Genomic DNA, 17,673 nt, shown 5'->3' with positions numbered 1-17,673 from the left:
TCCCGCGCCGCCGCCCCGAGCTCCGCCCGCCGCGCGCTCCGCCCGCCGCGCCGCCAGGCTGCCCGGCGGCCGCCCAGAGCGAGGATGCGGCGGCGCTCGCGGATGCTGCTCTGCTTCGCGCTGCTCTGGGTGCTGGGCATCGCCTTCTACATGTACTTGGGGGGGCGGCTCCGCGCTGGCCGCGGGCGGGGGCGGCGCCGGCAGGAAGGTGAGTGCCGCGAGGCCTGTGCGCCGACCCGGGCCTTCGGCGGGGAGGCGCCGTGCACGGAGAGTACTCCCCAGCTCGGGGCAGCAGCCGCAGGGACCCTGGCCCGGACGCGCGCCTCAAGTTTTCTCCGGGCCCTCAGGCCAGCGGCGCGAGCCCGGGCCCTGTCCGGCTCACCCGGGGCTCTGGGTGCAGCGACTTGCCTCCCTCTCGCGGGGCGCGGGCACCCGGAGCCACGTACCGCCCTGCGCCAGGATCTTGGAGGCTGTTATCTCGCTGGCGACACTGCGCTCCACTCCCTGTGCTGCCGGGATCGTAGGGACAACCCTCCCTCCGGACTCCCTGCCCCCTGCTCCGTATTCCGCCCAGCTTACCCCGGAGCCCCACTCCCTGCTCCGGGATCTTGGGGATCATTGTCACCCGAGACTTGGTGCTCCCGGAGCCACATTCTGCCCAACTGGAACCCGCGAGCCTCGAGTCTTGCGCCCAGATCTTGGGGATCTTGGTCAGGCTGGAACCCTGGTGCTCCAGCGATCAGAGGCGTGATTCCGCCCGATCCCCTTCATCCAGCAGTGAGGACGTTCCTTGGTCCTACCAGACCTCCCCTCTTACTTGCTACGCTGCCCACTTTGGTCCTTGCCTCCTAACGGCGGCGAGAACTGTCTAGCCTTTTGCGCTTGCCTTTTCTAGCTTCAAGTCCCTCCTCGGTGTGTGTCTCATGGGTTCGGTGGTGAGGCCGTGGGAACCACGGGTCACTTAGAGCTTACAGGTTCTGATTCAGCAGTCGTCTCGGCTATAGTACCGGACACGGTGCGTGAGGTCCTTGCCTTGGTTGGTGCTGTCTGGGCTGTTGTATTCTCTCCGGAAGGGTTTGTGATGTTTCACTAGCTAGTGAGCTTCAAAATATAGTTATCTTTCCCAAAGATTTGTAGCCTTCCTTACTTGATTATGAGTAACACTACAACGACCAGAAAAGACGAAGTAGACCACCGCTGAGGGAGCTAGGGCATAGGGTCTTGAATAGGATGGACCCTTAGTCAGACGCTGAATGTCAAAGGCACATGGCCGACTCCCTTTTTCTCTGGCATCTTCAAGTTATTCCTAGCTGCAGTTACAGAAGGAGGGAGGGAGGTGGAAGTGTCCTTTCGGCTCTGGAAGGGGTTCATGGTTTGATTTCATTTTCAGTATCAAAAGTGGAAACAGTGTTTCTCTGTGCTTGGCTTGTGTGGGGTTGACTCTGATTTCTGAATGGTTGGTGTGTTGGGAGCCCCTGCTAGGTTTTAAGTCTAGTACGTGTGGCTGGTGGCAGCAGCCCGTTTTTTGAGAACCATCGTGACTCTTGAGCAAATGTGGTTTGTACCAACTTTGCTTCCCCAGGAGACTTCCTTTGCCTTGAGAATAGCCTGGCTGCTGACAGTGCTTTCCTTTCCCATCCACACAAAGAAAAAGCGAACTGACGAAGCCCTAGATCAGCACAGGTACATAGAAAGGCACCTGTGGCATCAGCCTCCCAGGGATGTCACCCTACCTCTGTCACTTACTGCTCTGGCAAGCAGTTGGCTGCTCTCCCCATTGAAGTCCTCTGGATGCTCTGAGGTATAAGCTTTAGGTTTGAAGAATGCCCAAGACCTCTTTGCGATCTGATGGAGACCCAATAGAAAAAGCAGATCGAGGACCTGGGTTCTGTTGTCAGTGAGCCATAAAATGTAGCCCCGGCTCAGAGTATCATGGTTTAGTGATCTCCGGGCCGAGGGAGTGATGTGTAAACCACCGTAGATTTGGAAATTGCAGTAGTGTTCCGGTTGAGGTAGCAAGGTGGCTCCAGAGAGAGACAGAGGATGCCCCCAAACTGTGGAGTGCCATCTTGAATCCCTCAGTGGCTTTAGACACTGGAAGGCTCCCCACATTTAGTTCCTCCTCTTTCTTGATAGGAGAGTGTGATTCCTTTAGCATGTACTACGTGAATGTGAGGCTAAGAAGAGCAGCGGGACTGCAAGCCCGTAGATTTCTTTCTTTCTTCTTCGTTTTTTTTTTTTTTTTAGCTGTGAGTAGACAGCATTTCTTCTCGTGTTTGGTTCCATCTTTAGTTAGTTCTTCATGCTCTGCTGTTTTATTCCCAAGGGGTCCCAGGCTTCAGGACTGTGCTTTGGGGGATTGTCTGAGGGCATCCTGTTAGGATTTCTGCTGCTTCAGCAGCCAGGCCAGGCTGGGCACTGTGTGCCCTGCCTGCTGACCTACTCTGAGAACTGCTGGTCTCCATTTAGCAAAACCCAGGAAGTCAGCTCACCTCAGACTACAGACTGAAGGAACTAAGGAGCTGAAAACCAACTGTCAGCATTTGCTGGAAAGCCCAGACTTGATGCTGTGATTCCGCAGGACTGAGGCTCCCCGTAAAGCAATTTATGCATAATGTTTAAAATTGCATTTCATTTGTGTAGGTATCTCCCCCTGCCGTATTTACTCTCACCTCCCTAAACTCATGATTTGCACTTCAAGAATGCCTTTCCTTTGAGCATCTTAAATGCTTTAAAATTTTAATCATGTTAAGTTTCCCTGGGGCCCTGGTATGCTGGCAGTGGATGGAGCCGCAGAGGGGGGACTTCTGTTGAATGGAAGCTGCCTCTGGCTGAAGTGTAGCAACAGGAAGGTTCCCAGTCTGAGAGCAGGGACCTCAGCTGAGAGACTGAGGTTCCCTTCATGGACTGACTAAGAGCTTGAGGTGCTGCTCTTCCTGGGAGCCGGCACCTCACTCTGGGCCTCAGGTGCAGGTGTTTGGCGGTCAGACAGGAAGCATTGGGGAGGGGCTTCTGTTGGAACTAGAGAGGGACTTTTGGTGGGGACACTCACAGGGAGAACAGTAGGTTCTAAAAGCAGAAAAGAGATCTGAGCCGATGCTGACCTGTAGAGGGCTTCCCATGGCAAGCTGGCTCACTCGATCATGTGGCTGATTTGGAGGGAACCACTATCATCTTGAGTAGGTAGTTAGGTGTACAAGAGGACGGTGGTGGCATGATGGCCCCAGTGGTGCTGGGGACATCTCGCTTTCTTCCTTTTGCTCAGTGACCCTTCCTTAGTTGATGCTTATCTCTGCCTTTCTGTTCTTCCATCAATGTTGGGAGAGTAGCAACCTTATACCACGGCTTTGTTTATTTTATTCTTTATTTATTTTAGTTCTTAGGATTATATGCTATTAATACTAGTAAGCGACCAATAACTGATACAGAAAGAAGGAAAGAAAGAAACAAGAGGAAAATCCCCTAGCCCCAGAAAATGGGGTGAGCCAGAATCCCGTGAGGCCTTTGTTTCTGGTAAACCGTGTGCCTTGGTGTCTTCTTTGCATACCTCCTGAGGGACAGGTCTGCAGGGTTCCTTCTGAGTTTGCACTGAACCTTGGGTTCTGTTAATGAACCGTTTGTGGGGGAAATCCTAGGGACATCTGTTCCAGCTCTGGACCCAGCTGTGGTGTCATAAGGGGGTTCCTGGTAGCCAGGGTGGGTGAGGTCCTCACCCTGATTTGAGGGGAAAGTCCATGATGGCAGAGAGTGTTGGAACTGTGCCTGAGTCTTGGCAGGACAGGCTCCAAACTCCCCACTCTTCCTGATCCCCGGTTAGGAGGAGTGGCTGGGGTTATCCAAGGCTAACAAGAGGCTGCCACACAGTGTCCTGACCTTTGTCAACAGTGTATCAGTGATAGTCGTGCAATTTAAGAAAGGCCACTTGCACTAAGTATGACATAGGCCTGTCATCCTGGTACTTAGTGGTGGAAACAGGAGGATCAGAAGTTCAAGGTCATGGTTTCTTACATATCACCTTCAAGTCTAGACCAGCTAGGGCTCTATGAGACCCTGCTCCAAAACAGTGGTGAGGGTGCAGTGGAGGTGGGAAGATTGCCAGGGAAAGCCCAGCATAGCCTCATCTAACCTGTAAGATAAGCCTCCTTAAGGAAAATAAAGTCCCCTGCTCCAGAATTCTGTTGTGGCTGCCCAGGGGAATGCAAACACATTAGAAACAGATTGGAACCCACAAACACTAGAAAGATAGCGAGTTATGCCCTGGACCCTCCAGCAAAGGTGAAAATGAACCTGTTTACCAGGAGCTAGAGCCATCAGTCTGCTAGGCTTGTTGGACAAGCTGCTGTGGGGTGGGGATGGTGAGGCCCTGAGAGCAGGGAGAGTTTCTCTGAGGTTTTTGGTCTGCTGGAAGAAAGTGAGTAAAGGGAGTTTGGGGTGGGGTGGGGGTCGGGGGTAAGGGGTGGGGTTGTTGGCTGCCTTCCTATCAAGGAGAGGTATGTGAGAGGCCGTGGGAAGGCAGGGATGCATGGAGCTTCTCTGCTGCCGCCCTAGTCTCAGGTTCCTAAGGAACATAATGTCAGTCCAAGGCTGCTGTGATGCTTCCACCCAAAGTCATATTCAGAGGTGGCCGCCTGGGCACTCGGGGGAGGCTCAAACAGAGGCCAGGAAGGCTGCAGGTGTTTCTGGGGAGTTCTCGGACAGTCTCCTGCAGGCTCAGCTGAACACACAGGGAGAGACCTGGGACTTGGCCCAGCCCACTCCCTGAGGTCCTGTCCTTGTCTCCCATGCAGCTTGTTTGAGAGCTCAGCTTGATGGTGACACGGAGTTTTGCTGGCTAGGCAGAGAGGAGTCATGCCAGGCCAGACAGTCCGGTAGCCACTGTCTTAAGCACCTAGAGCCGCCCAGGCTCCGATTGCTTGCCTCTCCTTGCCCACCGTCCCCGTGTTTTTGAGAAAGTCAATCTCCCTCTTGTCCTCCTTTCCATACTGAGCAGCTAAGGGTGAACTCTGTCACCCACTAGGGTTCCTGTGCCTACTTCCTGTCTTGTCAAAACAGGTGTTATGGGTGACGAGTGCTGGAACGCTCACCTCTCGTCCGTGACTTGAGGTCTGGCCTTGCCTTGAGCAGAAGTGCTTGTCCACCCACATGGTCTCAGCTCCTTCCTGCTGAGGTCCCTTTTGATGCTAGAACTCAGTGGTGCTTCCCATAAAGGCTACCCCAGGAGCTTGAGAACAGGCTGGGCCAGGTAGGCAGCTTGCCTAGCTGAATGGTTACTGCTACTCTGATGTACCAGAGAAGTTCACCACAGCAGAACTTGACCTTGGTCTCTCTGGGTGGGGAGACTTCCTGAACTTTGGCCTCAGTGTTATATTCAGGACCAATGCCAGCCTCAGAGGTTCCCTGGGGGTATAAACCCTAGTCTAGAAGGCCTCTCTGTCTCCTTCCCTGAGACTGTGGACTCATTTGTAGTAGAGTCAGGGGACGGGGGTTGGGGGGGAGGATCAGGCTTCAAACCAGTCAGCTCACCTGCTGAGACCCTTTGCTCTTTTAGGTTCCCATCCTGGAGTGGGTCTGGATCTGCCGGCACCCTCCTGACGTGGTCTGGACTGTAGAGCTGGCACCTCCATAGTCTTGTCGGGTAGTGAGGGCTTGGGAAGTGTGTGTCGTGTTGAACAGATTGAGTTTCATGTCAGCAGGCTGACATGTAGAAAGTGCGGTTCTCCCGGGCTGGGTATGTAGGAAAGCAGGCCCTCTTACTTGAACTCTCATTTCTGGAGCTGTAGTTTGGGTTTCCTAGAAACCACGTGTCATCCCGAGGCTGGGTGTGGCAAAACTTCAGTGGACGGTGGCTGTCTCGGGCCAAGCTAAACCTGTCACTCAAAACACAGCCTATCCTTGCCGGCTGTCATTCTGGTGAATGCCCCTTCCATGTCGCTCCTTCTAGAAGTGCCCTGTGAAGTAAGCAGTCTCCTCTAGGCCACCTTGGTGGCCTCCTCCTTCAAGCTGTGCAACTCCCGTCTGTCCTGAGGAAGAGGAATGCCTGCCGGAAATGGATGGATGAGGGCCGGTGGATTGTAGCGTGTGTCTTGGCGGTGGTCTGTGGTTGGAGGCTTCGGCTTCTTGGGATCCACTCTCTCCGCTGTGGGAGGTTCACAGCATTGCCAACCTCTGCACACTGGGTGTAGCACCCTCATAGGTTATACCAGCTGCTGCCATGGCATCGAGCAGAACTGACTTACATGCAGAGAGTCCTAGTAACTGTTTTGCTTCTCCTTGCTGTAGCTTTGTGGCTGGGTCTTCTCAGAAGGAAACAGCTACTCAGTGAGGTCTGTGGTGGGCCCTCTTTAGGGGTATGCATGTGATTACTAGGTTTTAAAGTCTACCAGATACCTGCTTGGCACCCACTGCATGCCATGCGTGTCCTTAAAGCATCTGTCATGCTACTGAAAGAAAATGAAGGGGAAGAAAGGCAAGAGTCTCTCTGAGGGTCACAGAGCTTGTGGGTAGCCAATCACTTGGACCGTGGTGGCATCTGCCTCCTGAGGTCTTCCAGTTGTCAGGATGACAGTGTGACTCCCCAAGATTTCCAGACACCTTCTTTGGTTGACAGTGTCTTTTCCCTTACTGTGGTGGTGATTTTGGGGGAGGCACCCTGTACCCTATATGGTTAGGAATACTCTAATGGCAGCTGCAGGCTGCTTGCCTTATCTTAGGTTTCTTCTGTCTAGGGTTAGATTTACCCTCTTACCCTCAGGGCTTGGCCCGATCTGCAGTGGCTATCCTTGATACAACGCTGGCTGGAAGAGGATACCAGGGTCTGTCACTTTCATTCTCTTCCCAAAGTATCTCTTGAGACTCCCCATGTGCAGAGCATAGCTGTGTCTGGAATCTTCCTGGGAGCCCAGCCGATTGCTGTATTCACTGCACTGTCGTTGGTGGGATGGGGGACGAGGCAGACTGCAGACAGAACAGCATGAAGGGCAGTTCTGGGAAAGAGGTTCAGGGGCAGAGGACGTGCAGGTCATGGCCAGCACAAGTCCAGCCAAGCTGTGAAGCCCGAGCCTCTGTCTTCCTTTGCTCCTGAGGCCCCCTGGTTCCTCAGTGCTCAGCCTCTCTGCCTTCTCATCTGCTCACTGGATAGAGTGAACCAGTGTTCCCAGGGGTCACTGCCTTAACTTTGCCAGCAGAGTGGATCTCCTTTCACAGGGATGCCTGGTCTTCCTCTTTGGCTTACTTAGTTACCACATGCATCTGGTTAGAGTGCCAAGTCACCCACCACACGCCAGCCCCTTACCCTCCTGTGATCCTCAGTTCCCAGAGACACCTGTAGTTCTGTGCGTGAAAGACTCACTAGGCTGTGCTGTGGGATAGACTCTGGATTCCTGAGCTAGTCTGTGAGGTGAGGTGAGGCAGGGCAGGCAGGGCAGGCAGGGCAGGCAGGGTGGCAGTTCTTGGTTTAGGTTCTATGAAAGGACATCATGTATCTACAGACTTGTCCCCACCTTTCAGAGCTCAGGGAGTCATCCTTGGGTCTTGAGTCCCTGCTGCAGCCAAGGGTCTGTTATTGCTTCATCCCCAGGAGCAGCTGGAAGTTCAGGAAGGGCAGAAGCCAGAACCTGCTGGTGCCCTGCTTTGGAGAGCTGGCCCTTGGTAGTGAAAGCCCTGTCAGGAACCTAGGATCTGAGGTGTTTGTAGAGAGCACGATGAAGCTGTGACCTCACTGCCTGGAGTTGCTAAGGGACTCCTGTAGAGTCCCCAGGGGAGGGCTGTCTGTCAGCTGTGTTCTCAGGGCAGGTATCTTTGGGGGGGGGCTACATGGGGGCTTCTGGATACTCGTGGAGGAAGCAGCTAGAGCGGCTACCAGTCAGCTCAGGACAGGCTCCGGAGTGCTGTAGTGGCTTCCGATATCGTCCTGGAAGGCCAGCCCAGGTGTGACCTTTGACTCCTTGCTTTGGAAAATGAGCGGGCCTCAGATGAAAGGTCTTTCTCAGCTAAATCACTTGGGATGGGAGCCTGAGGAGCCCTGGGCAGATTAAAGACGCGGGCTTGAAGCTGCCTATAAATTAAGCACTCCTTGGGCGTGGGGCAAGTCCGATGCTCACAGTGTGACTGTGGAGCTGTGAGAGCGGCTCGGCCCTGCGTGGGATGCCTTGCTGCCTGGCTGTCCTGTTCTGACTGCCTTGGGCCCTGCGTGGGATGCCTTGCTGCCTGGCTGTCCTGTTCTGACTGCCTTGGGCTTTCCTGTTGTCCCACTGGCTGAACCTTTGCTTCCAGTAGCCACTTCCCCTCCATCCGCTCCCACCCTGCCTGGGCAGTCCGCCTCCCCAAATCACTCCTGGTCACTCCCTTCTCTTCATCTGTAATCCTTTTTCATCAACCCCAAGGCTCCCTTCTTTGTAAAGTGCTCTGTAGTTTGTGTGTGTGTCACAGGGAAAGAAAGGACATCCCATTGAACCGGATAACATGCTTTCTTATCATTTAACGTTTTTATTTTCTACTCACCGATAAAGCCCTTTCAGACTTAATCAGACATTGATTTTTCTATGTACCACTCTTGCACACAGACACAAAGGAGATCATAAGTGAATATTTGGGGTCAGGCATCCCTAAAACTTTTCTGAGTCCAGCCACTTTCTATCTGCTTTTCTTAGTTGCCCACTGTGTCACCAAGATCTTTGGTGACAGCATTTCCCAAGGGAGGGGGACCATAAAAGTGCTAAGGGCCATTGGCTCTGCCTCAAGGCAGCTCGGCCGTTGTATAATTAGCCACCCCCAACTGTACATGTCTCCCCTGAATCCTGCTGAATTCTCCATTTCACCGTCTGCTTACGTCTTATCCTGACAGGATTTCTAGCGATCACTGGTTTTGGATTTTCTTTTAAGCTTTTGACATATGTCCAGTGGATTGAGATACCGTGGTGATGCTTTGGGGCCCTAGCCTGGCTTACAGAGACTTGGGTGGTTTTGGGGAGGCTTACTCCAGTTTCTCATGATCAGTGATAAGCAAGGATTGGTCATCTCAGAATGGACCAGTCAGGGCTCTATTCTTTGTCATCTATGAGAGCCCAGTTGCTCTCTGGGCCTCTCTGTGACAGAGGAGGCTGGCCTCTGTCTACTGTTCCTAGAGTCCTGATAGACATTTACTTACCTCAGAGAGTAGCTGAGAGCGTGCACCCATTAAGAAAACACGCTGGAGTATTCACCATGTAAGAGGTCCCCTTGGGTGCCAGGTTGCAGAGGGACAGTCGTGTCTTACATTGAGATTTCAGTTAAAAGGTAGCTAGTGTATTTTGAGGCGTCCCTTCGGTGGGTGAGAAACACTTAGTGAGGTTTTATCAGCGTTGCTTTGAAGTCCTGGAAGATCCTGACAGGAAAGCATTCACCATTTGTGCTGATTGATTTCTGCCTTTGATACCCCACTAGGAGCACTTGGTGGCTGAGTGTGAATCAAGGTAGGCACAGGTCACTGTCACCTAAGCTGCCTTCAGCAGCTCACAGCCTTTTACCCAACAAGGCTGGTGTGGCCATTCAATGGGGATTTCTTGATTGCCCTGTATATCTGTGTCAATACCCTGTCTCATCATGGGTAGGAAGCTGGAGTGGGAGATGATTAGTAAATATATATTATTCTTTTTTGATCCTGCAACAGGATGCTATTGCAAAAGTTCCACATATCACCTTGTATTTGTAACTGGCAATTTTGGCAAGGATGTGATACTGCATATTTTCTGTAAGGTGTAATTCCTGGTGACTTCACTTATATCAGCCTTGACACTGTAATTCCTGAAAGGCTCTGAGCCCTGCTGTCTGTCCTGCTTCTCTTTAGGCCTAGGGCAGCACTGGGCTGGCAAGTTTTTCCTTTGTACACATTACCAGACTGTCCCCCAGGTCACACAGTAGCAAAGACAGGCTGTTTTAAGGTCTCAACAGCTACCTATGATAAGGCTTCTGGGAAATCCAGCACTGGATGGCCTGTTTTCAATCTGCCCCTGACACACAGGCACAGATACCAGGTCTTCCTCTTGCACTCAGCCACGGTTTCAGGCCAGGAGGGTGCTGATTACAGGGTTGTTGTCTGCTTATCCTCCATCAGAACTGCTGATGGAGATGAGCAGGAAGCTCAGAAGGCTTGGGTGGTCTGAGGACCAGGCCTGAGCCTGGCATTGTGGAAGGGTGGTGACTGCAGCTTCTTAGCCTTACCACTGATCACACAGAGGCAGGTAAGGGCTGGGGTGGCTCAGTCCTGACTGAGAGAGACCAAGAACGCATACTAGTAGCATCAGGGAATAGCGTAGCCACCCATCCTCTGCCTAGGATGGCGTGAACAAGTTGATGTCCTTTGTTTTAGGAAGGGAAGAACTATCTACCCTTCCTGGCTTGGGCTGTCATCATATCAGTAGTGTTTGATTTTAGAGTTTTTCTCCCCAACGAGACATGGACGGCATATACTGTCATTTACCTGTTCTGGCTGCCCAAGCTGCCTGGGTCCAGGAGCCGGTCCAGTGGTTTGCACACAGTGGCTTCCTTGCCACCTGAGCACCGAGGCATGGAGATCCTAACACTGAGGGCTGCACAGAAACTCCGACGGCCGGCCACCTTGCAGGGGTTGGAGTCAACCTGGAAACTGCACCAGAGGTGGCTCTGGGTTCCTCTGTAGGACCGGTATGACGTGGTAAAGAGGATATAGCCAAGTGGCTTGGGCCTCAGCCAGGCTGCCTGCGTATGAATTCTTGCTTCCTGGGTGGCCCCGTGACCTCAGGGAAGTCACTTAGCCTTTCTGTGTGGTTTCATCTTTTGCCTGTGTCAGCAGTTTCCAGTGCACCACGTGTTAGTATGTGTAAACTGTTTGGACTGGCCCTGCTGTGCGCACAGCAGATGTCCAGCATTGTGACGGCTGCTGTTAGCGCTAAGTGTTAAAGATGGGAGCCAAATGATGACATACAGTGAAGGGGGCCTCTGCGCCATGGGGATGGCGTCTCACACAGCGGCTTGCTTGGGAATAGCTGAGATGACAGGACCCTGCACCCTTGCTCCTTCCTCACCTGAGGATACCAGGCTGGGCAGTGTCCCAAGGTGAGAGCCAGTGCACAGACCTCAGCCTTCACTCCCTGTGGTGAGAACCAATGCTCAGACCTCAGCCTTCACTCCTCGTGGTGAGATCCAGTGCACACACCGCAGCCTTCACTCCTCATGCTGGGTTTCTCAGAAGTTCTTTCCCAGTTCCACCCTTTCATCCATTGTAACTTGTCTTTGAAAATTTGTATCAGGATGCATGTTTTAACTGTGTAGCTGTGTAATTAATTTTTAAAACTAATTGTTAGTTGGTTATTTCGACATCTTGAGTTGTTACTATCTGAAACTTTCCCACAAGGTTCTGAGTGGAAAACATTCTTTCGGTTTCCTCAGTTCAGCTCTGCTTGCCTTTGAGACTGTGGGTGACCGACACAGGCAAGATACATAATTGTGACCGCACAGCACAGCTGCTGCAGGCTGAGGCCTGGTCGTGCTGATTGGCTCAGCATTTACACATTCACTCTTGGATTGCAGGTGAGCAGATTTACTTCATAATGATTGCAGCAAAGGATAAAGTCTGGATGCTGGTGAGGATGCTGGGTATGAGGAAGGCCATCACTCAGCCCTGTGTTACCCTGGAGTGGCTCTGGGTCCCTGTCTGCAGAGTTCACAGTGAAGAGGGGCGTGGTGGAGTCTGTGGGAGATGAAGGTGGGGCCCGAGGGCGCAGTGAGGCTCCTTTGCTGCCTCTCCATGTGCATGTGCTCATTCTCCCTTCTGCCAGAGAGGAGTTTTCTGGGAGCAGCCACAGCTGAGCGGGTGATGGGGAACAGTGGCGTTCTCCATCTTCCTGGACCATCTCATCTCCCTTCTTTGGGCCACCTGGGTTTGTCTTGGATCTAGGAAGGCCCCTGTTGTGATGGAGACACCCTGGATCTGTGAGGCTGTGTTTTGAGTTGGACCTATTTTAAGGTGTTACCACAAGCCAAAGTGTCGTGTCCCAGGGCAACGGCAGTCGAAGGCCTCAAAGACTAACAGGTGGCTTTGGTGAGTGGACTGGGTGGTTACTGAGTAGGGTTTGGTTTGCTTTACCTTTCTGGCCCCAGAGGTATCCAGGCAGGCTGTACTCTCCCCACTTGAGGTCCTCCAGTGGTCCATGCCCACCCCTTGGTGGTCCACTCTTGAGATTATCTGATGCACCCTGATGTCTCTAGGTGATGTCCTCCCTCAGGCCCCCTGCCTCTAGCCTCCCACCCCCCAGGTCCTTAATGCATTAGTCTATCCCTGAGAGCCCAGTGTAGAACTGTCCTTCCATCACGGTCATCCTAACCTGAGCGTCTGTGGTCACCTGCAAAGGCCTGTTGAACTTTCTTCATGGAAGGAGTTTTGGAATAATGACTCACGTCTCAGATTCCAGCCACTCCTCCTGACACCTCCCAGCTGGCTCTGTGTCCTTCCCTGTCTGCACATGGTCCTGTGGTCTTGGGAGGTGATGGACAGTATCGAACGTGGAAAGTAACAGAAGTGGAAACCTGAGGGTTCTTTGGGAAGTTGGTTGGATGGTGTTCTGCTGGGGAAAACACTTGAAGGAACGTTTTGTTAAAGTGAACACAGTTGTGAAAGACTAAGGCAGACTCGTGAAGGAAGGTTTCGCTGAAGCAGACACAGGAGAGAGGAGTGCTGCTAAAGGAAGCACGTGAAAGGACACGTGATGAAGGATTCTTCGCTAATAGCACGCGTGTATTGGTCTGCCTTACATTGCGTAGTTGAGCTGCATTTGTCGGGACTCCATAGAGAGAAACACACAAAAAAACTTCTGGTGGTGTGCTGCAGTTTCTTGATGCTTCCCTGGACTTGGGCTGATTAGATGCACGTGCCAAGACAAGGACATGTGATGTTTGGAGGGTATAAATAGGACTCCACAGGGTGACAGAGACAGAGCTTGGCTTGCTGGTACAGCTAGCTGTGCAACGCTTATGGGTCTCTCATCTTTGCTGATCTTTGCTTCCCTGAGAGAGGCACAGCTGAGAATGTCTCCTGGTGTCCTCCTGGTCCCTCCTGCTGACTGGAGCTGAGGCTGAGGCCCAGTGTCTCTGCTAGGTCATGTCACCGCTGTTGTTAACCCGATTCTACTGAACTTGACTGTGAGGTGTTTGCCAGTGGATTGAGCTGCCGGTACCTGCTGACCTGTGAACTAAAATGCTGATTTCCAGACAACACAGACGGGAGTTACACCAAAGAACCTTTCTTTTCCGCTCCTTCTGGTGGGTGGTGAGTTACAAGGAAGGTTATAGTGTTTAAGAACCATCATTAAAAATAGGATTTGAAACAATTAAGGTTACAGGTAACTGAGTGTTAACTCCGTCTGTGGTTATAGGTAAGTTGGATGCCATCCATGCTAAGGTGAATCTTTTTGGTGGTGCTACTGATTTGGGGTCACCTGCGCTCTGTAAGTCAGCCTGACACACTCATTGGGTCCAGTTCGGTCTGGTTACTTTGAGTCTTTTGGTGGTGCCCTGTCCAGGGTGTGCGTGTTTGTTTCCATCGCCCCAAGGAAGTCATACAACGCTTGTGTGTCTCTCTCCCCATGAGGCTCTTTTTGCCCCCTCTCAGTGTCGAGCTGCGGGAGAGTCTGGCTCAGACACCTCTCCTATACTCTGTTTTACTCCAGGAAGGGAGCGTGACAGCTATCTGTCAAGAGGGAGGCTTTGCACAAGAAGAATAGCTGACAGAGTCTGGAACGTTGGCCACCCTGGCTGATAGTCAGGAGGCCATAGGCGGGAAGGCATGTAGTAAAAGCCACTTAGCAGCCGGGCCAGTGAAGAGAGTGGGCTGTCTGCAGCCTCTAGTACTTGCAGTGTGTCAAGGATTTAGAACCCACCGCCAAGGCTTTGGTACGTCCTTCAGAAAGCCGCCTTATGCTGCTGTCAGGGAAGGTGTGTAGCACTGAGCGTTCTCCACATCTTAACTCAGTGTGTCTGGACTGATTGAGACCAGTTATAGCTTCGTGGCTCAAAGTGGTAGATATCCCCGTGGCCTGTTAGCCTTCATGATGGTTGATAGCCCAGCCCTACAGTCTGCCTGCAGGAAGGGGCACTACCAGATGCTATGTGCGTGCTATTGGGTGAGCAGTGCCTCCCTTCTCGGGACCCAATGTATGGGTTCTAAGTCCTTTTGCCCTTTTATACTAGACTCTGCTGTGTGAAATGGTCCTCAGTGCTGGCCAGGGTCAGGAGTCAGCCTTGTTTCTGAGGTGAACTTGATTTATTCTCCAGGTGCAGTGGGTACAAAGGTTAGTGGAGATCCGAGTTCTCTTGAAGCCCTTCACTGGGGTTGCGCCAGCCTGCCTCAGCTGTGTCTGCATTAAGCTGTTAGATCCTGGTGCATCTGTAGGTGGAGTTGCAACCTGCACTTGATGGGGGAGAGGTGTCACCACATGCAGAGCTAGGTCGGGGGTACCATAAGACTCAGGATCAGAATTTTGTTCATTACTCTCAGGACAGCCCTTCCCTCTGAGCCTTTGTGTTCTCAGTGTCCTAGCTGATTTTTTTTTGCAACTGTTGCTACAGTATTGTTACATTGGTAAAGCTTTCAGACAGGACAGAGATAAATTTCTGTGTGTGTGTGAAATGTTATTGGGGACATCATGAGAGGGCACACACACAGGTTCACCCCTCAGTCAGAGCCCCTGAGGAATTAGACTCTTGCTGCTGAGGGACAGTACTAGTAGCTAGTATGACACTGAGTCAAAGGAATAAAGGAGACGTACGTTCCTTGGTCTCAGCTACTTCCTTGAGGGGTACGATGCTGCAAATCATGGCGACTCATGGCTCAGAGCTGTTGAAGACTCACTGGTTATCACTTGATAAGCCCTTACACATGCCAAGGACAACCCAGTGTTCTGTGACAAAACTTTTTCTGGGGAGATACAACACACATGTCTACTTCCTCCACATAGGGAGCCCACCACAGGCTAAAGTATTGAATCTACCAGAGTCCAACTTGGTGGACCAGTGAGTTTTATTAGGGTTACTTACAGGAGCAGGACGACTCAAAGACAGTGCATCATCAAAGTCCAACCCAGCGTGGGTGACAGCTCACAAAAGCTTGGAACGTGCAGGCAGCTCAGCACGTGTTGAAGAATGTCCTTTCCAGGTACCTCAGTTGGTCTAAACCTCCTCCAGGCAGCTTGGCTGGTTTCTGCTTCTTTCAGTGCTGTCAGGAGTGGAGCAGCTGGAGGGCTTTTCTGAGGCTTCATCGTGCGGGGTGGGGTCCTCCAATCAGGGTCTTATACGATGCTCTTGTACTGTTACTATGGCGTCTGGTCTTCTGATTCGGAAGACTCAGTTACTGGCTTCTAGAGTCAGAGCTGCTTCTTCTCACAGGAGTCTCAGTGAACTTGCTCCTTCCCTAGAGAACTCATTCTCAGCCCCAACCCATCTGCCCCTGCTGTGACACGAAGCTAGGGCTGCACCAAGCTATGTCCCACCACGCTGCCAGCCTCCACTGGAAGGTGACATGAGATCAATGAGAGGGAGGTGACAACCTGTTCCCTCTTTGGCTCCTGTTGCCCCTGCTGTAGTCTTGGTGACACTAACAGACTTTGCTCCGCACCCCAGGAAAAGAGCATCTCACCCTGTGGTCTCTGTCCCAAGGATCCCAACCTCGAGTGTCCCAGCCCTGGTGGGTACAGAGGCTCAGTCTGACCTCCCTGGATTTCCTTATACCCAGGTAGAGTCTGCTTCTGCAGCTGAGGCCCCCCAACATATGTAGAAGTCACCTGACCACCAGTGTTACCCAGGTGGCCATTTATGTGGGGACTGCTCTATTGGAGAAATACCTGTAGTCTGGTTAGATTCTGGCTGATTGTGTGGCCTGCTTTCCAACACTGTAGTGGGCATAGATGTATTCCCCTTATTTAGACTGTTGTTCACAAACGCTCAACAGAGTTGCACTCGCTCCTCCTGACTGACCTACTGGTGTGTGTCTCAGAGATGCTCTCCTTTGTCTAGCTGTGCTCCTAAGCCTCATGGAGACTGGCTGGGCATCTGAGGGAACAAGAGTTAAACCACAGGGCTCAGCCTTCTAGGTTGCTCATGTATAAAGGTACTGGCTGCATGTCTTGCTTGGTAAACCGCTGGACGAAAGCACTGTAGTGCAGAAAGGGTTAACTGAGTTGACAGGTCCCAGCCCATCATCAAGGGAAGCTGAAGTTTAACTACAGAGGAATAGCTGTTTACTGGCTTGCTTCTAATACAACCCAGGATGACCTGTCCAGAGATGGCCCCGCCCACAGTGGCCTGGGCCCTCCCACATCAATCACTAGTCAAGAAAATGTCCCACTGGCTTGTCCATGCGAATCTGATGGAGGCAGTTCTTCAGTTGAGGGTCTCTCTTCCTAGATGACTCTAGTTTGTATCAAGTTGACAAGAAGTGACAGCACATAACCAGCACAGTGCACAGGACCTGTGTTCATGTGTGACCTGAGTTTAATTCCCAGAGGCCATGGTGAAGGAGAAAACCAGCATGCATGCACGCGCGTGCACACACACACACACACACACACACACACACACACACACAGAGCATACATGTGTACAATCCTAATACAATTAAAACTTCATATACAGATTCAAAACCAAAACAGGGACTGTAGGACCATGTGACATGGGCCTGGTCAAGCATGGGATGCAGAGCTGGTGGAGGATACGGATCCTGCAGCCCCTGGGCTGATCTTGGCTCTGCTTCTCATCTGTGTTTAGTTAAATGTTCAGCAGGGTCTAGCATGATAGATGGTGTCCCCAGGTCAGTCAGCGATCTGGGGCGTGTGTGTGTGTGTGTGTGTGTGTGTGTGTGTGTGTGTGTGTGCCACACTGCCTGGCTTGAAGGGGTTTTTGGCAGCCTTTCAGCTTGGTAAGACTCATGTGGTGCTGAGTTCAAGGTCGAGAGACACAGTTCTGGTTACTGTTGATGGGAGCGATACGGAGTGAAGGTGCGCTCATGTGTCTGTTCATTTAAGGAAGTGCCTGGATCTGATGTGTGGCCCCAGGCCAAGGCGAGGCTTACTGCCGCTTGCCTCTAATAAGCAAGGAAGCCTTGGTGAGCAGTGCACAGATCACCATGGACCAGTCAGAAGCTCGCAAGCCTCATAACGCTAAACCTTAGGCTCATTAATTATTAACTTGGGGCAGCAGCGTCTCCTTGGTTTGTGTGTAACCCATTGCCTGCCCAAGGTTCCTGGGCCACCAGAGAAAAGCTTTCAGGCTCTCTCTTCACAGACGGGAGGTAGATTCTGGGTCCTGACCCCTCCTGTGTTATGTGTGCTCCCAGCTCCTCAGAAGGTGGTTAGGGCCAAGTGATACCCTGCAGGTAAAACCGGGCATATTTTAGAGATCCCTAGAACTCATGGTCACCCGGCTGGCTGCCTCTGCCACTCCAGAGTGTCGTCAACACATTGTTATCGGTCTCCAGTTGAGTAGTTGTGCAGTGTTGACAGGCCGTGACTTAGCCACTGGAGCGAGAGCTGCCCCTGACTGTGGACAGGGGCCAGCAGGTCCCAGGGGATATGCTCATGCCATCAGGAGTCAGAGACCAAACAGACACCCTTGATGCAAGCAGTCAGAAGGCAGATGCAGATGGAGCTCTGTGAATTTCGGGCCAGTACA

The 17,673-nt window shown here is 52.2% G+C and overlaps 1 protein-coding gene across 1 annotated transcript in view; it reads left to right on the top strand.

Moving 5' to 3' along the window:
• Positions 1-84: 84 nt before the first annotated feature.
• The window catches only part of Galnt2 (polypeptide N-acetylgalactosaminyltransferase 2), a 119,389-nt gene continuing 101,800 nt past the window's right edge, over positions 85-17,673 (top strand). The window contains 2 exon segments of the mRNA XM_028767747.1: positions 85-159; positions 161-208. Of these exon segments, the coding sequence (XP_028623580.1) occupies positions 85-159; positions 161-208 (123 nt within the window).

Source organism: Grammomys surdaster, unplaced genomic scaffold, assembly GCF_004785775.1.
Source record: "Grammomys surdaster isolate TR1022 unplaced genomic scaffold, NIH_TR_1.0 181, whole genome shotgun sequence".
In the NCBI taxonomy this organism is placed as follows: domain Eukaryota; kingdom Metazoa; phylum Chordata; class Mammalia; order Rodentia; family Muridae; genus Grammomys; species Grammomys surdaster.
Note: the sequence above shows the minus strand (reverse complement) of the source record. Positions and strands in the feature narration are given on the sequence as shown.